The 27,543-nt window shown below is 36.1% G+C and overlaps 1 protein-coding gene across 5 annotated transcripts in view; it reads right to left on the minus strand.

The window, feature by feature from the left end:
* The window catches only part of CDK14 (cyclin dependent kinase 14), a 618,912-nt gene that overhangs the window by 300,896 nt on the left and 290,473 nt on the right, over nucleotides 1-27,543 (minus strand). For all 5 annotated transcript variants that reach the window (XM_073809735.1, XM_073809734.1, XM_073809736.1 and 2 more), the window contains one exon: nucleotides 26,596-26,690. In XM_073809735.1, the coding sequence (XP_073665836.1) occupies nucleotides 26,596-26,690 (95 nt within the window). The remainder of the gene's footprint in view (nucleotides 1-26,595; nucleotides 26,691-27,543) is intronic.

Raw genomic sequence — 27,543 nt, forward strand, 5'->3', positions numbered from 1 at the left:
CATGATACACAAAAATAAGGTAGTATTTAAGATACTGCCCATTATACAATAAGACCCATGAGGGGAAGAACTGTAATTTGCTCATTGCTTCACACATAACAAATAAAGTGGTAAATAGAAAGTACACCCAATCATAACAATAATCATATAGCCACATGTTAAAATTCCTATTAAAAATATATATTTTCAGTTTACAAAACAAAATCAAACTCACACAAGCTAAATATACACGACAAAAAATAACACAAAACCTGAAAATAAAGAAATAATACATCATATTATATATTACACATTTACATTATTTACGTTTTAGGATATTTATACTGGTAAATATCAATAAAAAAGCAAAAAATCAGCATATCAATATTAGACATATTAGAATTCAAGGAAAAAGTACTAAACATTTATGCACCTAGCAACATGGCATATCACTATGAAGCAAATATTGACCAAAATAAAAGAAGAAACTGAAAATTTCACAAAATCTTGAAGGGTTTAGCTTACCTCTTTCAAAAACCAACAAATGGAATTGACAAAAAAATAAGAATTCTATAAAGGATATGAGTAACAGTTAAAAAGCATGTTTAATTTTGTGCCCAATAAACTTACGCTACACATGCTTAAAGAAGTGGAATGGTGTTGGGGACAACTTTCACCATATTTTATACTTGACATAAACGTATTAAATGCCGATTGTGCATAAATAAATAAGAAAAGTCTCTGCTCGCATAGAGCTTACATTCTGTGGATTTTTACATACTTGTGCATTATTGTAATTTTTTTCCAAGATTAAAGTATTCAAGCTTTTTGTTTAAAAGTAAACAAACAAACAAATAAAAAACCCCACTAAACTATGAGGAAGGAAACATATCAGTAATGGGGAAAAAAGCTCCTGATGCTCATGGTACACATGACATCCTTCCGTGTATGTATGCATGCCCAATGACAGTGTAACATGAATTAAAGGAAGGAGGCCTCTCCAGAAATGAGATCTTGGGAAATTTAATAAAGATTTTTCCAAACCTTTTAAATTTTAAGATTCATATTTCCTTAGCTGTATAGCATGAAAATGTGTGTATGCATACACGCATGGCTATCTCTAGCTGTGTAGCCTTAGACAGGTTACACAACCTCTGTGTATCAGTATCTTCATCTATGTAATGAAGATAATCCTAGTATACCTACCTCATATGGATATTGTGAAAATTAATAAGTAAATATCCATTACGGTTTTACTACACTGCCCAGTACATGGTAGATGCTACAGGTGATGATGATGATGATGATGATGATGATGATGATGATTTTCTGTAGTGTGTTTAGAGTAGGAAGGGATATTTGGGAGGACTGCAATTAAAAATGAAATGATAAATACCATCAGGAAACTGGAACTCTTAGAAGTAACATTTCATCCTTATATATGTGTTCTTCCTGTCTACATGCCCAGACATTCTCATTCAAACTCCACAGCTCTCTGCACACAACCTCTGAGACTACTTCTAGCAAATACACCATTAACCTCAGATTGCTCTGGGTGATTAGGGGCAAGAATCTGGAGAATCTCAAATGGAGGAAGAGACAAGAGGTAGTACAAGGTCTTATTTTTATACCCTAGCAAACTTCTGTTCTACCTGCATTAAAAACTGTTTCTTTTCCCTCTCTCTTTTTTAATACACAGTACTATGCCTGGAACTGCATTAGATGTGCCTAAATTACAAATTTCATCACATCTCTTCTTTCTTTTTAACTTATCTCCTTAGTTCAACTCATTGGCTTATGTGACCTTTATGATTTGCACTGGTCCCGAAATACAGAACTAAACTTAACAATAAATGCTGGGAGGTACTTCTCTGTCATTCCATTTTTTAAAGTCATCCTACACATACAAGTTCTGAACAGAAGGCCCCTATGGCACATGATCAACAGATCACTATCCACTGATGAGACACAGATAATCTCAGGTCCATCTGACTTCATCTCTATTTCTTGTTCTAACGCTAAAAGGAGTATCTTTAGACTAGGTGCCTGGTGACTATAGATCAAACCCAGTAACTCTTCCTCCTCCAATCTCTATCTTGGCTCTTGGCTAACATCGCTTCTTTCCCTCACTACATTACGCCTCACTTCATCTTCCTACACCCTCTTATTCACTCTATCTGTTCACTCTATCTTATTCACTGCTGCTGTTCTTCAGGGGAAGGCCTTCAGAAGCACTTGTGTCTGACAGGTTTATACCTGAATCCCTAAGAATACTTCATCAGTCTTCCGTGGAGTGCATGGTTTTAAACGAAGCTATCAAGTGTGGCTAGATTTGCAGACCAAGAAGAGGAGTGACAGTAAAAAGGAGCTGTTAAGGTTCAGTCCCCACACTTGCATACATTTCTTTCAAAATCAAGTTCCTCCTTCCTCACTGTTGATTACCCATCAAGTAGCATTTATTTGAGAATTTACATAGGTGCAGGAGTGTTTCAAGGGGAAGGAATCTGAAGAACGTATCTGAAACCATAACACCCTAAACATAAACATTCTCTGTAAAGGAGCCACATTTACAGCTTAGGTTTCTCCATGTTGATTTCATTACTCTGTGGCTGGATCAATTTAGAAGGCAGGAGACAGATCTCTCTTCGTAAAAAGGCAGGATACAGAAAGACCACAAAATATCGAAAAGACTTCTTACTCATAAGCACTTTCACACAGTAGAATCTGTTAATTTCAATCATATGTAGACCTGAGAACTGCATGACTAACAGTACACAGCCATGAGTCTTAAAGAGAAAGACATAAAAGGAAATTACAAAGATAAATTATAGATATGATGACAATTTCAAAACAGGCCTGAGTGGAGAACAGCCCTTCAAAAGAGTACCAGGAAAGAAAGTCCAGCCAAAGAAAAAGATGAGAAACTAGCTGGACCATGACATTCACCTTTTCATATTTTCCACTCTCCATTCCTTACTCTTTTTGAAACTGACTTTGGGTGAGGGAAAAGAAGCAATATACTGCCACTGAAAGCCACTGGTAAAAAGGCTCTCTGAAGACCACAGAGTCAGAAAAGCTCTTGGACATGAAAGTTTACCCATATTCCTGGGCAGAAACAAGTATAAGTCAATTATTAAGTAGGCTTCATCATTTAGTATGTGCTTATGTTTCTTTTTAATCAATGTATCATCCATGAAGTGAGGTTTTCCAATTTTTGGCCCTTCAAATGATCAGACCTCTTACTCAAGAGATATCAAGTTCCTCAGAGAAATTATGCTTTTGTATTAGCACTGGTCTTCAGACTGGACTTTTCTCATTAAGCAGGAATCTAAATAGAGCCCCTTCCCTAAAACATGCATTTTTTCCAGTCTCTTATGCTAAGCATGGTGTCTACAATATTTGTCAGCTAATTTTGATGTTTTTCAGAAGCACTGACAAAATATGACATTGAAAATAGCACAGCCCTATTTTCCAGCATCTAGGCTAAAAATAAGGCTGTCTTTCCATGGGGATAACCATCAGAAATCCTCATTTTGCAGTTATGTTACACACAGCCTCCACATTCTTTACTTCTTTTCATTTAGTTTTCCATTTTGACAGCAAGAGAAGAGTCAGTATATTCAGGCTTAGTGTAATTTTTAAAACATTAAAAACAAAACTGCTTCGCAAGAATAAGAATATGGAAAGATTCCAGAAGATAATAAAACTAATTCTGAATTTCTTTCTTCTTAAGGAATAGGCTTATTTTATGAATAAATACCAAGCCTCGGCTATACTTTTATTTTGAAATTAATGAAAAGACTTATAAAACAAAAAACATTAAGTGAAAACACGTGATTTAAAAAAAAAAAGATGGGATATGTTAAGAACTAGTTGATAACATGTACAACTTGAAAGCATAAAAATATAGAGCCCGCCTTTTCCGGACTGACTTTGATTGTTTAAGGAGCTCCCTGGTCCTCATCTCAGTTTGATTACACTCCAATTTCTTCCTTAAAATGAGTAAGTGACCCATTATAAAAAACCTTTAAATAGTACTCTGACTGGTAAGAGAGCAAATCAAGAAATCTGCAAATATCTAAAGGACAAGAGCAATTATTTCCACTCTTCAGTGGTACCACACGGGGTCCCAAAATTAATGGCAACGATGGCAACTTTCGTGTCTCCAAGGCAGCAAGTGTGGCAGACGCTTACTTGTTATGCTTAATCTACTACTGGCTAATGTCACCTTTATTACCATTGTCCCATGTCTGGGACACACCACATGCACTCTAACTAAAACCACACTTTAAGAATAGTTGCGCATTTTGGTAGAACTCACTATGGTTTTAGTTTTTAATCTGTTTCACCTGTAGCTCATTAAAGTTGTGTGATTCACTGGGGAATAGCTGCTGCTAGAGGCAACTGAAGAAAACTTATAGAAGTTGAGCCCTCCTTTCTTCTACAGCAGTCAATGCCATTTCCTCTGGCTACAATCTCTGTTTTAATCAGACTGCATTGCTGTAAGAATTAATACATCAAATTACTGAGCAGCTAGTTTCAAACTGCTTTTATACGAAGTCCACAGGCTTAAACCGACTTTGCATTTTTTTCCGTTAAGCTTTATAGTACTCATTTATTTATTCCCAAATCATAATTAATAAAATTTTAATGTTGTGAGTTCCAATACATAAGCACTGTTCATTAGTGAGAAAAAATGGAAAGAAATATTAATCAACTTCCCCTTTAAAACAAAACCATAGCCGTTCAAGATGCTTTATAGAGAAGGTTTGTACCCGCTATATACCACAGGGACCCACTTTTAAAACAGTGGTTAAAAAATAATTTATTTTAAAGTTTGTAAGTATTCTATTAAATGTTATTTAGGCTTTTTGCAAATGCACTGAAATCCCTTTTCTTTAATGACAAAAACAAGACATTCATGAACAAGTACAAAAGTACTATCTCTTCCCTCAGAAATAAAAATTCTAATGATGATTACTGTGCCTTAAGTTGCATCATAGGACGTGGTATGACAATAGAGAAAATACGGTCTTCCAATCTGTTCCATATACCCAAAATTATGTTCTTAAATGGAATATTCTCAAATATTCTACTGTTCTTGTAAAGACTTATTTTATATATTCCAAAGCCTATTTCTAGGTTAGTTTATTTTCACCTGTTTTTACGCCACTTAGGAAATGTTTGAAATTCTGCCAGTAAACCACACACATATTTCCTGGGGAGGGCAAGGGTAGTTAACATACACAACAGTTAATACTATATAAAAATCCTCTCATAGTAATCACACTGCCTTGGCTTATTCCTAATTAAATTAGTCATTCTTTTTTTATCATGTAATGTATTTTTCTCCTTTTGGGACATAACAAACCTAAATGTGACTTAGTGATCCCATCATTCTAACTAATTGGTTTCAGCTGTCATTTCCGAATCTAAAATGCATGGGCAGCCTGGGGATGGTGACTGGAACAGGAAGCATTTCCAACCACATTCCCATTGTGTAAAACCAGCAACCTGAAAGATCTTTTCCATTAAAACAAAAAACTTACTATTTGGCTTCTGGCAATGACACTATGGGTAGAGAGATTGTATAGGTCTACCCAGGCGGTAAGACTGTCATGAGTCATTTTTCTCACATAAAGAGAATGCAGACATTTATTTTCCAGTAGTTCAAGTGTCTGAAGTAGTTTCAATATTGTAGGGGGTAATTCATAAACCAAACACATATCTATATCCATATATCTATGTCCATATCACTTCATAATACTTATAGGGGAGTATAAATGATAGTCCTTTTTTAAATTAAATAAATTGAAAGTATAGATTTGGGAAGTTTCAAAAATGGTGGAAATCTTCTAGAAGAAGAACACTGTGGTTCTACAGAACCAAATGCTATTACTGCATTAGAAGACTGTATAAACGTGCTCTCTTGAAACAGTGAAGGAAAGACTACTCAGCATGGTTTATATGCCCTCTGGCACACCATTCACAAGCCTAAAACATATAATAAATTTTAACAGAGTCAAATAGACACTTTAAAAAGATTTTCATGCTATTCTGAAGCCACGTTTAAAAGGAAAAATAAAAGGCCAATGGGTATAAAGAATGGAAAGCTCTGATCATCCAACATCCTCAAGAATTTGAAAAAGAAAAGGTTAACAAAGTGGGCCACAAAAAATTTTTTGGAGTCAAAGTATGAGATGGAAAAAAAAAAAAAAGGAACTGGAATAGTTCTCAGGAATATATTAACTCTGAAAACCCTTCTGGAGCTGCCCTGCTGGAAATATGAGAGATCCTGAAATTATAAGGTAAAAGTAACATGAGTGAAAAGATTAGAAACAGAGGAAAAGAGGAGAGAGGGAGGAGAAACAGAGGGAGAGAAGACAGAGGAATCAAAGGTGGCTATCCTGGAATAACTTTTTCTGGCTACAAAGTAGAAAAGACAAGCCTTTTTTATAATCTAGGTTCTAAGGGTTAAGAGTAACACCCACCTAGGGACTGATCATACCAGATGTGTGTGTTTCAGAAAACTTTATGAAATATACTGTATAATGAGCTTCAGGTACATGTTTTTTTTTTTATTTTTTATCGCAGTATAGTTGATTTACAATGTTACATGTTATTCTTCATTTTAAAAATAGTAATTCTGGAACACATAATCACAAGGAAAACATTAAACAATTATAACTTGTTAACGTTGTCACCCTGTCTTTTTTTTTGGCATACCAACTGATATTCAAAATATATTTTCAAACTTATAGTGGGTAAAGTATTGCAAATGTATAAAGATGGATAAACAGTATTCACTATTCAAGAGCTTACTGATGACCAGGGGGGAAATAAGAACGATAACTCAATAATAGTCTCTCTCTTACCTTAAATGAAACATTTATAGCTTTGTTCCTATCATTTGACCAAGTAGTGACAACTTTAGGTGTTTTTTTTCCCCAAGGAAATACAGAAGGATGTATTAGAAGGAATGTTATTAAGATTTTACAATGCAAAATACCTTAGAGTTATTAAACATGGTTATGAATATCTGATTATTTATGGAACAAGAGCTGTGTGCTACAGACTCCAAAATGGGACACATCAAAATCTCTTGAGCGGGCGAAATAGTTTGAAAGATAAGTTTATACCACAAATGTAAAGCTCATTTATAGCTTCAATTAAATCCCTGGTTGGTGGGAATACAAATAATTTAGAATGATAAAGCTTTCGGGGAAAGTCCTGACAAACAGTGAAGTATACGAAATGTATGTTTGTTATATATGATGAAAGAGACAACTTATATTGCTATTCCTGTGGCACACCTGCAGCATAAGTACATTATAAGGTAATGTACTTACATTTAGGTAAGATCTATTTTTTTCATTAAGTTAAATTATTTCAATATAGTACATAAAGGGGCAAAGATAGTTTAGGTTTCCTCAAACTCTGTGAGTAAAAGGATCACACCAACATTATTTTTTTTAATGCAAGTTTTTACCTACAGGGTCTAATGCTCTGAAGCATGAGAAATTGAAGAGTAGTGAAACGTATTGTTAAGGATCCACAAAAAATTGTAAAAGTTTTGTTTGAAGTAGTTCTTTTAATAGCAAAGAATAAAAAGACCTCAGATCACAGAGGGGGTTAAAAAAAAAAACCATGAATTCTTGTATTCTGAGTACCGCCAAAAGTTAAAATGAAGTAGAGATTCCAAAGTATCTTTTTTTTAGCATCTACAGTCAAAAGTCAAATTGCTGGCTTATCTGACCAAAAAAAAATTTACCAAAGAGTAAATCATCACTCTTTTTCTTTTCTTTCACTACTTGCTTTTGCTCAATCCATGTACGAAGGAAATGTGCTTAATTCCTTGCCATGCATGAGTATTAAATTAAAGATACCCTGGAAAAAGAACTGCTTTATTTTTCTTTCTCCATCATTAGACACTTGCAAACTTGCCAAGATAATAACTTTCCCAGGAGCTTGACATATTTGCCAGATATAGTTGATATTCTGAATATGAATTCTGAAACTTCAAGAAGTGAAGACCAACATTATTGCTCCTCATGATGTTTTAAACTTTTATACCAAAATCTAGTTATATATTCAGTGAATCAGAGCTAAAAATATCTTTTCATTTTCCTGACTGTACAATTTCCCATAAAAAGGTTACTAAAAAATATTTCAAGAGAAAGAATAAAGTCTCACTGAGTTTGTCTGGGATGAATTCAGGAAGTGCTTTCCTGATGCTGTGGTTGAAAATACCATTTGAAAGTCAGTCTTAGCAAAATTTAATAGAAGTTATTGGAGCTTAAATTTTAAATCAGTCACTAAAAAATTGTTAGAAAGTCATAGTGGAGAATTTTGGGCAAAACATTTCAATATTTACTTCAAAATAAATTAGCAGGCCTAGCACGTAATTATTATAATCAACATATAAAGTTGGTTGTAATAATTTGTATCAAGAAAAACATAGCAAACACCATTCTTGACATAGAAGGTGACCACATTTGTACTTGACCCTTGATGCTATGTATGATACAAAAACTTGTTGTAAGCAAGCTGATTTAGTGCCCTTATTGATAAAACATGTAGTTTTAAAATGTTAAAAAACCAGAATCAAGTGTTTAATATTTTAAAATAATCACTATTTAAAGTTGTTTTATTAAGAATTTTAAATTTATCCAAAATTTAAAATGATATCAAAGAAAAGCACGGGATTTTTATACTAATGCAAAGGGTGCATGAATTTTAAAATGTGGATAAACTTTGGTACATAACTACATTTACTGATTTGGAACAATGGTAGCATTAACTTCTGTAAGTTTTTAAAAAGGTTAAAAAACAGAATATGTACTACATAAGTATAGTGCACACATAAATATACATATATACATGCATACAACATGCATGTGAGTATGAATCATAAAAGGAGTCTTCAAAAGAAAAACACATGGTAGCACTGGCTTTCTCTAGAGTAGTTGGATACTAAGTAATCTGGGATATGTCCGTCAAGACAGGTCAACTTATGCTGCTGTGATAACAAATAACTCTTGTTCACAATTTATTGGCCAAAGCAATCCACAAGGCCATGCCTTAGTTTAATAGGGAAGGGAGGTATAATCTTCCTGCAGGGGTTGGGATCCAAATACCAGAAAACAGTAATACAGTCATCTACATTAAGCAAATTATACTCAATTTTTTTTTTTACTCTACAATAGTGAGAATGATAAATACATATACATATATATTTGCATTGAATTTTATTTTTAATACTTTTTTTTGATGTGGACCATTTTTTAAGTTGTTACTGAATTTGTTACAATATTGCTTCTGTTTTATGCTTTTTTTTTTTTTGGTTTTTTGGCCCTGAGGCATGTGGGACCTTAGCTCCCTGACCAGGGATCGAACCCGCACCCCCTGCATTGGAAGGTGAAGTCTTAACCACCGGACTGCCAGGGAAGTCCCTTGCATTGAACTTTAAAAGAAACTTTTGTCAAGGATTTAATAACTTCAAAAAGGATGCTACAGTTTTATGAACTCAATTATTTCTCATCCAAAGTTAACTTTTCTAGAAATTCTTGCTATACCAGGTTATCTTTTTCCCCTCTGAACTCTGAAAATCTTTTGATTTTCTGGTATATGTCTGATATATTTGGATATGTAAATCAGAACCCCATATTTTAACAGTAACTTCCCTAAAAGATAACAAATCCCTATTAAATTAAAGGGTTAAATTGCATTTTAAAATTAATCTTGGGCTTCCCTGGTGGCGCAGTGGTTAAGAATCCACCTGCCAATGCAGGGGACACAGGTTCGGGCCCTGGTCCTGGAAGATCGCACTTGCCTCAGAGCTACTAAGCCGGTCTGCCACAGCTACCGAGCCTGCGCTCTAGAGCCCGCGAGCCACAACTGCTGAAGCCCGCACACCTAGCCCATGCTCCACAACAAGAGAAGCCACCGCAATGAGAAGCCTGCACACTGCAACGAAGAGTAGCCCCCGCTCACCGCAACTAAAGAAAACTTGTGCACAGCAACGAAGACCCAATGCAGCCAAAAATAAATAAATAAATAAATAATTTAATTAACTTTAAAAAAAATAAAATTAATCTTTATGACACTATGCCATAGGTTGGGTTCTCCAGGTGGAGTTTGGGGCTACAGTATGCATATTATGTAAAAGGAATGAAATGTTTATTAGGTGAAAGGAATGAAAAGAAAGCAGGATTGGACAAAGGACGTGAAAATGTGATGCAGGCCAATAAAGCCTCGGCCAACCTAGCCCCAGATTTGCCCTGTGTTCACCAGAAATGTCCAGGCCTTTATACCTCCTCCTCACATAGTCACCAGATACAGGATGCCTGTGGAAAGTCACGACCTCATTCAAGATGGGTCCCTGAAGCTGAACCAGATCCCTATTTGCTGACGGAGATGCATTCTGGTGACCATATAGCTATGCTTGCTGTAGCTAGGCAGCAAGTTCTCCTTTAAAGAGGATATGGACCCCATATCTTTGTGTCTGTTATGCTCTGTAAGGGTGTTTTAATGAAAACCTTGAAAAATGACTCTACATTTATAGTACACACACACACACACACAATCATATCTGGTGCACCCACTTTATGGGAAAAAAATACCAATTTGGCAGAGATTTATAGAGTTCCTAGTGTAACTGTACTAAGAGACACACCAAATGAGAAATCAGCCCCTGCCCTCAGGAAACTAGCTGCCCATGCATCTTACACAGATGTCACAATGATAGAAAAATAATCAAGTTGTCCTGCTCACCCTTTGCAAGATACCACTCAGTTCACTGTATTTTTACTCAGGTAAAATCTGATTAAAAAAAAAAACAAAAAAAACTTTAATCCTCTCTTCTTTTCTTCTAATAAATATTCCGTTACTAATCATCCCTCCCCACACCTCTTCTCCCCAGCATTGCTGACTTTATGTCTTGTTGTTAGAATTAGATACTGTTCCCCAATACATATCCTAAAAATCCTAGCTAAAATACTCAACATTTTGGCTTTCCCTGCTGCTTCTAACTTCCCTATACAAGTAGAAAGGGCAGAGAAATATAAAGAGGAGAAAAGGGAACCAATTCAATCTTCCAAATGTTCCTGATGATGGCTGAAATGAGATTCAAAGCTTTAAAACAAAGATCACATATTCAAGAAAAAAGGAAAAACCCAGAAGGAAAATTCCTACTTAGCAAATAGCTGCCATGACAAATTTGTTTTTCAGCTTCTCAATTATGAAATAAAAACGAGGCATGAGCATCTGTTGGGGATTTATAACTGGACTCCTATCTGCCAGGGAAAAAGGAGTAAATTACTCAGTTGAAATTGGAGGTTAACTTAGAACGATAAAGTTCATATTTTCAAAAGGAAGTTTCTAATCATACACAGCAATCAAAAGCCTAATGAACCTGCAAAATAAGCAACCTATACATTCTTAATAATTATGTTTTAAAATCAGAATGCGTCACCATTTTTTATTCCATATACATACACTTACATCGTAAAAAGCTTCTTATTGGCTTTAAAATGCTCTCAAATGTATGAGTGTGTGTTTATACAGCCCATCAACATCCCACAATCATCATAACAAACTATAAGAAAAAACAAACAAAATGACTAACTGACCAATTAACAATCATAAATATTTTCCATCAAGACAGGACATCCTAATAAAGGCATGGTCACACTTTAGACACTGCTTGTGTGCCTAAAACTTTACCGATGGGATGATAATCTAATAACAGTTCATTCAAATATCTTCACTCCCACTAGCCTTGTCACATCTGATAAACTCTGATAATTGATAAATAGCAAAGATTTATATACTTCACAACCATTAAAGTAAAAAAATTATCTAGTTACACAGTGGTTTACACAATGACAAGCTCAAGCATTTGCTCATGTTTAAACTTATTAAGAATGGATGCAATTCCAAGGTAAAGATGGCAAACTGGACATATGTACCCATCCTGTACTCTCTTGAATCCCCACTCACCAAAATTTTAGAAGCTCCAAAACAGATGGTAGCTAGTTTAGCATACAAAATGCAAACAAACAACAAATGATTATTAAACTGGCAGCAGGGAAAGCCTAGAAGCAGCCTTATTTATATGACAGAACAACCAAAAGGCTCAGGGCTGACACCAGGAAGTGGGAATGACCAGAAGGTCTATATATAGAGGTCTAAAATATGAAAGCGTGACTGGAAGTCTTTTCAGTAGATATTTAATCCTTATATCCCTTATCCCCCTCTGCTTACATAGGTAACTGCCTCTACCAAACCCAAAGAGGGTAAAACAGAGAACTGGGAAACCCAACCAGTTAGGAACAGGGATACCATCCTGCAACAGGAGGATTAAGTGGATTTCCATCTCCCACTCTGCTTCCAGAAGATTGTCAACTAGGACTCTATCTTCTAGGCAGGAGTTTAGGAGAATTTTTACCAGGAATCTTACAGCACTGCAGGAAAGATGGATAGTGATATATCAAGGGTTTCTCAACAAAACGGCTTCATCAGTTCCTACAGTGAAATTCATGGTGAACCAGCTACCCAGCACACTTGGAGCACCCAATCAGGTTGTTACTGCACCACTTTTAAGTTATGGCCAGACAACTAAGAATCACCAGTTATCACTCCACAGCCTCTAATATTAAAGACAGAGACCAAAACAAACCAGAAGAAAAAAAACTCAGTAGAAACAGAGAAAATACTATTAAAAAAGCTTCAAAAAAAGATCATTAATATTTTCAGTGAGTTAAGAAAATATATTGCAATCTTGAAACAAGAAAAGGATATTATAAAATGGAATATTCTGGGAACAAAAAGGTCTCTTAGAAATTAATAATATTAAAAATTTTAAATTTCAATAGAATAGATGAAACACAAAGTTGAGAAAATGTCCCTTAATGATGAGCTAAAGGAAAAAATAATTAGAATATAAGAGAGAAAAGATAATAAAATTAGAAGAGCAATCCAGGAGGTTCAACATTTACATAATAGAAGATCCAAAAAGAAAAGAAAAAGTGAAGGGAGGAACTCATAACAAAATAATTTAAGATACTTTCCTGGAACAGAAGGACATATGCACATTAAAAGAGCTTGACCTCATTAGTCACCAGTCAGGAGGGAAATACAAAACAAAATGACAAGAAGAAACTATTATACACCTCCTATCACCAAAAAAGGCATACAATAACAAGTATTGGAGAGGGTGTGGAAAAATCGGAAACGCCACACACTGCTGGCTACATTGTAAAACGGTGCATGCAATTTGCAACATAGTTTAAGACAATCCCTCAAAAATTTAAAGATCGTCATCAGATGACTCAGCACTCCCATTCCTACATATATACTCAAAAGAATTGAAAACAGGGACTCAAAACAAATGACTATACACAAATGTTCATAGCAGCACTATTCACAGGAGCCAAAAGGCGAAAACAACTCAAATGTACATCAGCTGATGAATGGATAAACAAATGTGATATTATCTTGTTAACCAAGATTTCAGAAATCGAAATCTAATTGAAATAGGCTTTATTTGGGGTGTGTCAGACTACATGTAGGAGACACAAATTCAAGAAACACTTGAATTGTGTTCTGTAGCACTACAAAATGGAGGAAGCTTATAAAGGCAGAAATTGCAAGGCCACAGTTAGCTACCTAAATTGTTTGTCAAGAATTATAATTGGAACAGGCAAGAAGTAAGGGTGCTTGTTAAGCAAGGACTGGTTGGGGTCTGAAGTGGCTGCATAGCTACAAGGGGTGGGGACCTTGAGACTATATAAAGTTGCAGCTGAGGGATGTTGTTCTAAACACAGCTGGTGGTATCATAGGGTTTGATATAGTTCAGAGCAAATTCAAATGCTCAGTGGGGCAGAGATGTGTCTGAAACCAGAACCTCAATGACTGCCTGACACCCTTTTTGTATGCCTGATCTATGATTATGCCATTATAATTTCAATTTGTCATCAATCCACATACCATGGACAATTATTCAGCCACAAAAAAGAATGAAGTACTGATACAGGCTACAACATGAATGAACTTTAAAAGCATTATACTAAGTGAAAGAAACCTGCACAAAAAGTCACATATTAATGATTCCATTTAGATAAAATGTCCAGGCAAATCTATAGAGATATAAAGTATATTAGTGATTGCTAGCAGTTAGAAGGGTAAAGAATTCAGGGTGACTGCTAATGGATATGGGACTTCTGTTTAGGGTGATGAAATTTTCTAAAATTAGGTAGCAGTGATGGTTCCCAAACTCTGAGAATATACTAAAAACCACCGAATTATACACTTTAAAAGAGTGAATTTTGTTATGTGAATTGTTGTATTAAAAAAAAGAGAATGGAAAGACATGAGTTTCCAGATTGAAAAGGTGCACTGAATGAAAACAAAGCTACATCTTGGTCAACTCTTTGCTTCATCATGAAATTTCAAAACACTGGAAATAAAGAGAAGTATTTTAACAGAAACAGTGGAAACTAGACAACAATGGAGCAATTTCATTGAAATTCTAATGAAATTATTTCCAACCAAGAAACCTATATCTAGCCAAAATGTCAATCAAACATAAGTGCAGAATAAAGATATTTTCAGCAATGCAATGTCTCAAATAAAAAAATGTCCCACACACTCTTTCCTAGAAAGCTACTAGAAATTGTATTCACCCCAAAACAAAACAACATGAGATGGAGGAAAAAAGAGCTCCAGCCCAGTAGCGAGGGGAGGGGCACCGCAGGAAACCAGTGACAGGAGATGCACCAGGCAGAGGCTTGGGGAGGTCTTGAATTAATGGTAGAAATGAAAACTGGGCAATTATTAATTTCAGGGAAAACAAAAAAGCAATCACAGTATACTACATGCCTCAGCTATAAACAAGATTTATATTGACATAATAATGTAAATTTTGAATTTCTGATCTAATCAAAATTATAATATACCTATATTGAGAGGATGGAAGGTTGGGAGGGTGGCAGGATAGGATGTTCACTTGTTTCAAAGCGGAAAAATTTTTTAAAAGACCACTAAATTCCCATTTTTCACTGTAGGAATCAATGGATGATGCCAAAAGGCGAATAATCAAGAAGTGGCAATAAAAGAAAGTCTTATTAAATATTCAGAGGAAAATCCGAAAGAATCAGTTAAAAGAGCTGAAAGTAAAAACTATTTTTCATAACAAACCACAGAATTAACTGACTGTATGCGTGTGATGTACAACTTGCATAAAAACAACAATCACAGCAACAAAATGAATGATTTAACCCTGGTGTGGGTTTAACTGCCCTTTACCAATGCATAAAGTGCATATTAAACTAAAATATTATGTGATGTTAACTGAATGAATTTGAAATAAATAAATGTAAGAAATAATAATAATCATATGAAAGAAGACCATTCATTATAATGGTCATTATAATGATATGCCTTTATCAAATTACTGATTTTGAAAATTGGTGAGAAGTTACAGACACTCCATTTCGTATGATATATAATAATGTATACTTCGCTTAGAGATAAATCTGCTAATGATTTTTTTCTCCAATTACTTCATGGTCTATTCAAACATAATGTGAAGGTAATTGGAATTATTGATCATCTTCATCCTGAACTTGGGCACTTTCATCAGACGGCAACTGTAGTACTTTAGCTGGAACGTTTGTCCAATTTCTCCAAGCTGATCATTACTGTCAGTCTTATTAATGCATCGCTCTCCTGCTTCCACCTGCCCCCTGAAGTATGCACAGTTTTTTTAAGATTATTATTTCCTTAACTAAGGAAACTTGGAAATGATTTTTGTGAGGAAAAACAAACGATTAATACGCGAAATATGTTTTTTCCTTTCTGAAGGAATTCTCTTTTTTTACTACTGTTATCTTCCCTATGACTTCCTTCTACAAATGAAGTCTTTTTTTTCAGTCCATTCTTTTCAAATATCACAGATTATACCAGCTTCACCATTAAACGTCTATAGTTTAAATGATTAAATTTGAAATTAAAGTAAGAAAAATAATTTTTAAAGAAACCATAGGGGCATACTGTATTGTCATAAAAACAGTCTAATCTGTAGTGGAATGTACTCATAAACTGTGTGTCTTCGTAAATAAGCAGGCATTTACTATCACAACAGTTAAAGATCAGACACACTCCCATCTTAAATCATGTGGATTAAAATACTGAACTGTAATCAGGACTTCCAAATAAGGAATGGCAACCATATGAAATAAAACTAGAACACAGAGAAGATAGGTATGATGTAAACAGAAAAAAATACACTAAAATCTCAGCACCCAACAGGACAGTGAACAAACACAGTTTAAAGTGACTAAAGGAGACCATGACTCCCTATTAGATGAGAAAAAGCAATTAGGGAAAAGGATAGAAAAGAAGATAATTGACTTTGTCCTACCAATTAGAGAAATAAGACATTCATAACAGAGCACTGATTGAAAGCTGGCTTGTTTTCTTTTTCATTTCTTTAATTTCTCCTTATGGTTCAAAATTCTTTTATCTTTAGCTGCCTGCACGTTCTGTCATCCACAACGTTTACATCTGTTCACTTGCAGTACTTGGTTCTGCATGGCAACCCACCCCTTCAGAATATAAGATCATAGTATTACACTGCATAACTAGCTCTCCGTATATGAAACTAAAACATCCTTGAAAGTCTTCCATAAAGAAAAGTCCATGAGTCAAATCCAGTTTTCCTACTGTTGTCACTAAAACACAAATATATTCCAGTCCATGACATGTGAAGATCTATGACAGCGACTTATAACTCAAATGGCACATGAAGATTATCTAGTCTAAGATCACAGTCCTCCACCAGATTTCAACCTTGTTAAAAGTAAGGGCTATATATTTGTATCCCTAGAGCTTAAGGATAGTCCCTGGCACAGAGAAGACAGTCCACATACGTTGGAGGAAAAAAAAAATGAATGAATTATTAAACGAATGACCGTAACAAGTTGTGTTTCTGCTTCCCAAAATTATGCCAAATGGGATGAGTTTAAATAACAGTGCAAAAACTTGGGCAGTCCTTTGCTATGTAAACTTGGAGCTATCCAGATTCACACTCGACACAGGAGATGATGCAGCTACTGGAAAGGGCATGCATGGAGTACTGAATATCTAAGCCTGAATTTCCTCATCTGCAGAATGGAGGCACCTTATATCCACTTCACGGTTTCAGTTGGCACTATATGACATAACATCTAAATGACATACTTCAATCCCTTGCATAAAGTACAGGTTAGGAACCCTCTCTACAATATTTCTGATGGAAATCCACTTATCCTCTACTGAATGTTCTTAGTGATAAGGTGTTCATTACACAAGGCACTGAATTTAATTTATGAGTAACACAAAACATTTGAACATTCTTCCCAGAATTAAACCAAAACTAGCCTCTCCAGAACTCTCACACTTGGCTTTCTTATCCTCTCTGGAATACTTTATGTTACCTTTTCTCTACACTCTTCAGTATGGCTTCAATTCTCCTGAGTAAGTCTTCCTGGCACCTTTACTGGTTCCATGTTGTATCCGTTCACATGCCCTTCCAGGTGCACTCTCCTGTTTGCTTCAGCTCTTTGAGCCAAAGAAATTACTAGTCTTTTTCACATAAACTGTTTTTAAGTTAACTTTCCTCCACCCTGTTTATCCCTTTTTTTTTTTTGATGTGGACCATTTTTAAAGTCTTTATTGAATTTGTTACAATATTGCTTCTTTTTTTTTTTTATGTATCGGTTTTTTGGCCACAAGGCGTGTGGGATCTTAGCTCCCTGACCAGGGATCGAACCCACACCCCCTGCATTGGAAGGTGAAGTCTTTAACCACTGGACTGCCAGGGAAGTCCCTGCACCCTGTTTTTCTGTATTAGGTTGGGCTGCCTTTTTTTTAAACCAAATACACTGTTTTACTTAGCCCCACAGCAATTCACCTTGTAGGTTCTGCTCATCATTTCACCAGATCTTTTTTCACCCCTGATTCCATCACTCCAAGTGTTAATTATGACTCCCAGCGACAACACATACACAAATAGGTCAAGCACATCATCTCAATGTCTTCATCTGAGTCATTAATAAAAATATCAAATAGGACAAGGTCAAGGACAATGCCCTCCAGCATACAGCGATAGACTTTTCTCCATCCCAGTGTCGATTCATTAATCAATAGGCTTTGGGTGAAGTTGTTCAACCAGCAATAAACTGAAAGAATAATCTTCTAACAACTGAATTTCAATTTTATGTTGATAAGGATCTCATGAGAGTCCCTGCCGCAACCTTTGCTGAAATAAGAACTAACACTGTTTCTTATTAAAAGGGAATGATTAGGGCTTCCCTGGTGGCGCAGTGGTTGAGAGTCCGCCTGCCGATGCAGGGGACGCAGGTTCGTGCCCCGGTCCGCGAAGATCCCACATGCCGTGGAGCGGCTGGGCCCATGAGCCATGGCCGCTAAGCGTGCACGTCCAGAGCCTGTGCTCCGCAATGGGAGAGGCCACAACACTGAGAGGCCCGCGTACCGCAAAAAAAAAAAAAAAAAAGGGATTGAATAGACTTGAATGTCTAAAAATCTTTTTTTGCATTTCACTAATGTTCTACAGTAAGCTTACATGTCTACAGATTCAGAGGTGTGTTCCCTACCACCTTTTAAAAACCAGCATTCCTTATATAACCTTCATTCTTGATGATTTCTCAAAGATTATATGCAATGGTTTTCTTTTCACATTCTAGATGTAATTTACCTGGAACTACATAATGAACTCATTGTAGTAGATGTTTATATGAGTGTGGGTTTTTTTGGAGGGGGGGGTTGGGAAGAGCAGGGAACTAAGGAAAGCATGTCCTATATCTGAAATTATTCCCTATATTGGGAAAATCCCCTGCTTTATGAATTTTGATGGGAGGCAAGACCAAACCGTCGTTACAAAAGTCAAAAGGCCAGACACTCACCTTCTCAGGGGCCTGTGCAGTCAAAACATGGGCATGGGACCTAGTGTCAGCTAACCAAACACAACCAACCCTCACTTAGCATTAGGAGCTAACAACCCAAAGAAGCAGGGAGAATGTCGACACCATTTTGACATCATCAGTGGAGGTAATAACATCCAGTCACACAGGGCAGCCACGCCAGTCAAGTAAGAGACAATATATCTGCAGCCAGCAGTCCTGGGGGCAGCAGGATGTGCAGTGGGCAGGTCCACGCATGATATTGGTTCTGGGTCTGGCTCTCCAGCCTCACACTGTTCCTGCCCATTTTTAAAGTCTTCTCAGCAGGTCTGTCAGCCACACGTTAACCTCTTGATAAACTTTTCAGATTAATTCAGCTAAAGAGGATGTCTGTTGCTTGAAATAGAGAACTCTGACTGGTACATTTTTCAGAGCAGCCAGCCACTTTAATTCCTTTGACACAACTAGGTGGTTTCTGACTATCCTATTGTCTGCGGTCTGCTCTACCCGTTATGGAGTAAGATTTGCTCTACATCTTCTGCTTGGAAGAGAATTGTTTTGAGAGAAAAAATAAAGACTACAAAATAGGAGCTAAAGATGGAATATAGATAAATAGAAAAATAAAGAAAAAAAGGTTAAATATGAATTAAGTAGTTCTGCTTTCCCTAGGTTGTTCGCAATAAGTAGTAAAACTATTAAGAGTCTCTTGCCCTTCCTGCTTCAAATGTCACTCATTCACTCATATAAAACTTACTGGCTAAGCACCTACTATGTGCCAGACACTCTGCTAGGCATTGGAGAGGCAGCCTCTGCTCTTGTGAAACCCCAGTCTATCTAGCTCAGAGTCTCAGGTGAAATAGTTTTATCTGGTTTCATAAATAATCTCCTTTCTTACAGGTACTTCCTTCTCAGTATCCTCTGTTGGTGTTCCTCATCACTTTACAGTGCCTTAATGTTATGCTGAATGTTGAAGTGTCCCAGTGTTCAGTCCATGAAACTCTCTTCCATTTCTATGTCCATTTGCTCATACAGTGTTTTAATTATTGATTGCTGGACAAGAAACTAACCCAAAACTTCGTGGCTTGAAACAACCACTGTTATATTATCTCTGACAATTCTTGGGTCGAAAATTCAGAAAAGGCATAGCAGAGGACAATCCATCTTGGCTCCATGTGACATCTGTGAGACTGGAATCTGCCCCTTACCCCCACCCAAGAAGCCTTCTTCAGTCACATGTCTGGCACTAGCCTGGAGGGGCAAATGGCTTGGCTGGGGTCCTATGTCTCAGGCCTAACTAACTTCACACTGTCTTCTGGGTTCTCAGTTCTCCTCCATGTAATCCAGGGCCTCTCCCCATGGTCTCTCCAGCAGGACAACTGGAATTCTAACATGGCTGATCAGGATGCTCAAGAGTGCAAAACAGAAGCTGTCAGGACCACAACTGGCAGAGTGTTCCTTCCACCATGCTCTTTTATTGGTTAGAGCAAGTCACAAGCCCAGCCTTAATTAAGGGGCAGGGACTACACAAGGGTGTGAATATCCAAAGGCATGGTTCATTTAGCGCCACCAAGGTAACAATGACCACACCTGGTGATCTCATCTAATCCCCTTGTTAAATATTATCTATGACCCAGACAACTTCCAAATCTCTACGTTGGACCTCTCTCCTAAATCCCAGACCCATATGTCTAACTGCCTTGTGACATCTTCACTTGCATATATAATAGGCATCTCAAAGTTAACCCCTTCAAGGCTGAGTTGCATCTTCCTGCAGTCTGCTTCATCTCTCCTCACAGCAGCTCCACTGTTACAGTTGTTTCAGCCAAAACAACTTGGGATCATCCCTGACTCTCCTTCATTTCTCAAATGCCACATCAAATGCTATCAGCTCAACCTTAGAAATACATCTAGAATCCAACCACTTCTCACAACCTCCACTGCTGACATCATCCCACGCTTAGACAGCTGTGACAGCCTCCTAACTGGTCTCTGTTTCAGAACTTGCCCATCTTCAATCTATTCTTGAGAAAGCAGCGAGAGAGATTCAATTAAAATATAAGCCAGATCAGATCATTTCTCTGTTCAGCATCCTTTAGTGGTTTCCCATCTCATTCTGAGCAAAAGAAAAGTTCATCAAAATAAAACTTTACAAGGCCCGACACAATCTGGACCCCATTGTGTCTTGGATTTTGTCTCCTCCTCCTGTCCTCCTTGCCTGCTCCATTCCAGCACAGAAGCCCCGCTGCTCCTCACATAAGTCTTCTATCTGGAATGTTCTTGCCTTGAATATATGTCTTCCTGCTACACCTCCCTCAGATTGTTACCTAAACACCTTCTCAGCGAGGCCTTCCCTGATCACTGTCATTTAAAGTTGTACGTGCATGCACGTGTGCACATATATCATATCTCATAGGAAAGTAGAAAACTTTTCAATTGCCTCAGGATACTTTAATCTGGAAACCAGAATACTGATGGAGAGCTACAGTTTTTGAGAACAGATGTGGTATAAAATCATGCAAATTAAAGCATTCTTTGTAGATTTAGAAATCAAAATGTATGAGGCATAGAAACCAAATAATTAGGTAAATTGTGTGGCACGGTGAAAAGACAGAACATAACTTTCAGCTGCCAGTCCCATATCCAGCATCACACATACCTCAGGCCATCAAATAGAACTATGAAGATGGTTAACACCAGCAGGCTGCAGAGTGAAATGGAGTAATGAGGAATTTTAGGCACAGCAGACTTGGGCTAAAGTCTTATCTTTACCTTTTTAACTTAACCAAATGATTTAGTAAATCTTAATTTCTCTAAGCATTCTTTTTCCTCATCGAGTATTAAAAAACTGGATAACAAAAACACTTGCCTTATGTACTTCATAGGGCTAAAGATGGAATCTAATGGAATAGCATTTATGAGAGAGTGCTCTGTAGAATGTAAAACACTATAAAAACATATTATGTGAAAAAAAAGAAGAAAAATACCTTATGTGATTTTTGGTGATTCATAAATCCCTTCATATGACTTTTGGTGACACAGTTTTTTTTCATGTGGAATATAGATTTTTGTATTACATAACAGTGCACATTAGCTTGGAATATTTCACAGTAGAAGAAATAAAATTATTGCTCCAAATAATCATGATCAGTTATAAGTTTGTTGCTTTTCTTCTTGTATTTATATGTTATTAAATATGTAATTACATATTTAAATATGTAATGAAAAATGTAATGTATTATTAAATATGTAATGAAAAATGCTGCTATACACACTTTGCTCTCATGCCATTTAAAACAGAACAGAATGGTTATGCACTTTAACTAATGTAATATATATTTACATAATCATGTTTACTATTAATATTCTTATTTCCACTTACAGAATCTGTTTTAGATATTTCAGCATGGTGTTAAGCAGGGTAATGTGGCACTTATTAGTCTTTGGCAAAAAATAAAAACTAAATTGCTTAACTTTTTGTTTAAGTAGAAAAAAATTTTGCTAGCATTTTCACATTTTTTATATTTCTCTTCCATGTCTCAAACCCAGGCAGGAAAAAAAGATGACTATAATAATATTTTAGACCATTATGAAACCATATACCTTTTCAAGCTAATAGAGCCACTGCTTGGATAAAGATACTCCTTCACATTTGACAACAACTGGAGAAAGGAAGTACCCAAAAGAGCACCCATCACGAGGGCCCGAAGGTTACACCAATGAGCCATGAGCAGCTTGGCGGCACATTTCCCAGTGTGCGTCAGCCTTGCAGCTTGCAGACCACTATATCTACACATTTGGAAAGTGTGTAAGAAACTACATTTCAGATGTTTCAGGAGTTTTACCCAGTACTTAAGAGATAGCCTACACAAACAATATCCTATTATACACTGAATCACTTTAATAGTGACCTCCAAAGTCATTTCCTCGAATATTCTTTCACATCAATAACTTCTCATCACTTATTTCATTATTCTGGCCCTCAGAAGGCTTTTATGTAATCTAAAATGTCATTCATGGCAATAATATAAAGCAGCCAGGCTCAGAGTTCTCTTTTAAAGCAAAAAAACAGAAATATATTTATACAGTGTATACACTATCATAAATAAGAATCTCTTACATTGTGGAACCCAAATTACATAGGTACCTCAAAAAATGCTTGAATACTTAATTAATTCTAACGTCCAAAGGAAAAATTCAATAGTACCTAATGTATCTTAAATTATGTTACTTTTCCTGCATATCTAGGGTTTTCATGAGTATGAGGTATGAATTTTCCTATACTGTTTAACATACTCAGTCCCCTCCCTCAAAAAATATGCTGTTAATTACATGGAACTACAAAATCAACATTTTTTAGAAAATAACTTTGACGTTAACAATTTTTAAATATGGCAATAACATCATTAAGTTTGGGAAACTGTAGATTAAAATGTTTGATACTGATTTTAGGGCTTGCTAAATAACAAGATTCTGTGTGTGTTTGTGTGTGTGTGTGTGTGTGTGTGTGTGTATTTAAGTAGATCCCAGTGAAATAAATGGGGCAACACTCTAACTTACAAGTTTCCTTTATGGAAACTTAAAACATTTCATAATTAAAATAAAATTTTAAGTGGCTGGGTTTTCAACCAGTCTACAAAACTTATTCAACCTATAGAGCAGTTTAACTGTATTTAGGATTTAAATACAGTTACATCTTAAGTGCAGAATAGGGAAGGTTGTGGAAAGAAAAAAGAAAGTTTCCTTTCCCCCTTCTGACCAAAAGCTCAACCTAAGTAAAGCTGAACATAAACAGGAGACACAATATTGCAATTAGGATTCAAAGTAAGATGAATCTGAGTCTATCTTTCATGCCACAAGACCCTAAAAAGCACTTCATCTCCCAAATCCTTAGGTTTCTCCTTTGTAGGGTGGTGACAGTCACAGATCCATAAGACTGTTGAGAACATCAAAAGTGAAAATGAATGCAAAACCCCCAGCACAGTGCCCAGCATAAAACTCAATACATTTTAGTTGTTGGTTTTTAGTATTGTGGTCATACTTGTCTTAAACATTATTTCAGCTCCCTTTCTGATCCCTCACTCATCATCTCAAATCCACAAGTGCCCTCCTGTTTCCTACCCTGTGCCCCTCCACTAGATCTGCTCTAATTCCCATGGCATGTCATGCTTTGAAACTTCTATCACCTTCCCACTGCTGTGAAACATGCAAGAAAAGAGTAGAATTTATTTCTGCTAGATACTGTGAGGAAAACAATCTGATTAAATTAATCCATTAAAGTATGTAAGAATCTTAATTTTCCTTGAGATATTGGCATATGTGGGGGAAAAAAAGGCAAGCAATGAAAAAGCAGTGTAAGAAAAGAGAAACTTTAGGAAATATTCAGGGAAGTTATTTTTGTACTGGGCAATAGCCACAGAGGCAGGTTAATACTCTCAGGGAGTCTACACCTTCCCCACTCTAACTGGGAAGACTCTGAAAGGAATTTCTACAGCATAGAGCTCCCCTGCTCCCGCCTCCCCAACTCTGATTTCAGAGACTCACTGGACCATTTTACTTAAAATAAGCCAAACAGGGGCTTCCCTGGTGGCGCAGTGGTTGAGAGTCCGCCTGCTGATGCAAGGGACACGGGTTCATGCCCCGGTCTGGGAAGATCCCACATGCCGCGGAGCGGCTGGGCCTGTGAACCGTGGCCGCTGAGCCTGCGCGTCCGGAGCCTGTGCTCTGCAACGGGAGAGGCCACAGCAGTGAGAGGCCCACGTACTGCCAAAAAAAAAAAAAAAAAAAAAGCCAAACAAACAAGTGGTAGCAACAAAAAGCACTTCACTAGAGAGAGCAAAAGGATAGGAGATGAAGTAAATAGAAAAAGACAAAGGCGGGGATGAGAAAGGCAAAGAAATACTGGAAAAGTAAAGAAATAAAGGTGGAGTGGAGAAAGGAAGAAGAGGCAAGGCAGGGCAATCATAAGTCATGAATGACACCAGTGTGCCTCATTCTCTAAAAGAGAACAGGTTAAACTACCTGTTTAGCTCCCCCAGAGAAGTTAGGCATGAAATGCCCACAGAGTACTGCATATATGCACCCTATTTTGTGGTTTATTGAAGAGGACCTGGGATGTCTCCAGAAGAATTGGGACCAAGGGGAATTTCACTCACACAAAGAAGAATAATTTTAAAAGTCAGTCTTAATCAGTTGACAAATACTGCAGGACAGTGAATTTCTTTCCTTTTATGTGGTAACTTCCACAGAATATAAAATGATCAAATGACATCTGCTCTGATATGCACATTTTTAGCTTCATAAATATATTTAATTTTCTTTTAAGATTTGAAAGACACATTTTCACATTACTTTTGTTCATTTCTCTATCAATGTTACTGATTTTAGGGGCCAAACTAATTTTTCTTCCTCTCAATTTAATTAACCAGTTTCGAGGGAGGGAACAAGTATATTTTTGAAATCTCTTTTGTCATGTTTTGTGGAAAAGTTAGTCAAGTATACTAAGAGAAATCTGGATTTAACTGAAATATTGCAACTAGACATACTACAAAATACGAAACAAAAATTCCAATTCTAAATCAGCTGAATACATTATTGACCCCCATATCATCAGTTAAACAAAAGAAATTATATTTGCATTGATGTGTGAATCTGCATCCATTCTTGGTAGCATGTAATATATGCAACTGCTTGGCTCTAGCTGTCCTTGTGGCCACATTACCATATTATTCAAATGTATCTATCATTTATATGTAAATAGACAAGATGAATGGCTTCTTCATAAGACAACAATTTTCAAATGACAAACAGACATAGGCAGACATTAGCAAGATAAAAATGTTGTAAATATTCATTCTATTATATATTTTTAAGGAAAAATGGACACTATTTCAAATGTTTTAAAAAGTAGGGTGGTAATTACAAAATGGGATCTTAATACATTCACAATACCAACAGCTATTCTTCTCAATAAAGGTCTCTACCAATGTCATTTGTATCTTGTAAATTACATGTTCTCAGATCCATCTGTGAAAATTGGGATGTTAATTATCATGGTTACATTTCATGGTTCCACAGTTAAATGCTGAAGTGGTGCTACACAAATACCATATGTTTTTCTAAGAGAAACGGAGAAAGATTAATTATGAGTTCAAGTCTAAGTCTCAACACAATAAGATCATTACATTGTGTGCTACGCAAATTGGAAGTTTTAATTAATAGCTGAAATACTAACGGAGGGGAAAAACTATGCAGTCTAAATTGTAAGTATCAGGCTTTTCTCCCCAAAAATCATCCAAATAAGGATGCTTTTGAGAAACCAAGTTATAAATCCAAAGAAAAAAATTTTTGTTGTCTGTGAACTTCCTTGATGGAGTGATCACCATCATGTTGTTTAATCCTATTTGATAAACCTAAAAATTACAGTGTATACTAGTAACACATAGGTTATAGACAATATACCTGATGAAAATTCAACTGAACATTTTTTCTGGATTTTTCTTTAAGATACATTATCATTCAAAATGATGCAAAATTACAAGTCTCGTGTACTCAGATAAAATACTCACTTCAGTATAGCTAACTAAGACAAAACTCTATGATAATACTATAAGAATTTTATTCATATTTATAAAACCTGAATTCTCATTTTACTTACCACATATTCAAACACAAGTGTCAGCGTCTCCTTGGTGTGGATGATGTCATGAAGCAGCACTATGTTAGCATGTTTCAGTCCTTTTAACAGAGAAGCTGTAAAATAAAGTGGACATAGAGACAATTTATCATGGGTAACAAGCAACTGATTTGTTTCATTATCATTTTGGTACATCATCAGATGAAATATACCTATTTTCCAAGCCAATAACAATTCAGAATCAAGGGCAGAGGAACAAGGTTTTCATTTAGATTAAGTTACCTCAAATTAATTCACCTGTTATTTGTTATTAATCTTTAGTTAGATTCCATTATGGTCAGAGAACATACTTGGTTTGATTTCAATTGTTTTAAATTTGGGTTTGTTTAGTTACCTAGCATATGGTTTATCTCCATATGTATGAAAGATATATTCTGTTGATATTGGATGGAGAGTTCTATAAGTGTCGATTAGAGCCTGTTGGTTGCTGGTATCATTGAATTCTTCTACAGTATGTATTTGCTGATTTTTCTGAATAGTGGTTCTATCAATGACTGAGAGAGGGACGTTGACACCCCCAACTGCAACTGGCAATCTGTCAATTTCTTATTTGAGTTCTGCCAGTTTTTGCTTTGTGTGCTTTGAAGCTCTGTAGTTTACTATATATACATTTAAGATTGTTATGTTTTCTTTGTGAATTGGCCCCTTTTACCAAGATAATAATGCATCTCTTTGTCCCTGGTAATTTTCTTTACTCTGAAGTGTTTTGTCTGATATTAACACAGCCACTCCAGCTTGACTCTGATTAGTGTTCATATGATATATCTTTTTATATTTTTTTTCTTTTGGCCTACACCAATGGCCATTCAGGTAGAATACTCAAAGAACAGAAGCTTCCTCTATCATTGTTAATTATTTTAGTAGCACCGTGTCTTCGATTTTGGTTTTTGGTATACAACCTGAAGAGAA

Source organism: Tursiops truncatus, chromosome 9, assembly GCF_011762595.2.
Source record: "Tursiops truncatus isolate mTurTru1 chromosome 9, mTurTru1.mat.Y, whole genome shotgun sequence".
NCBI lineage: Eukaryota > Metazoa > Chordata > Mammalia > Artiodactyla > Delphinidae > Tursiops > Tursiops truncatus.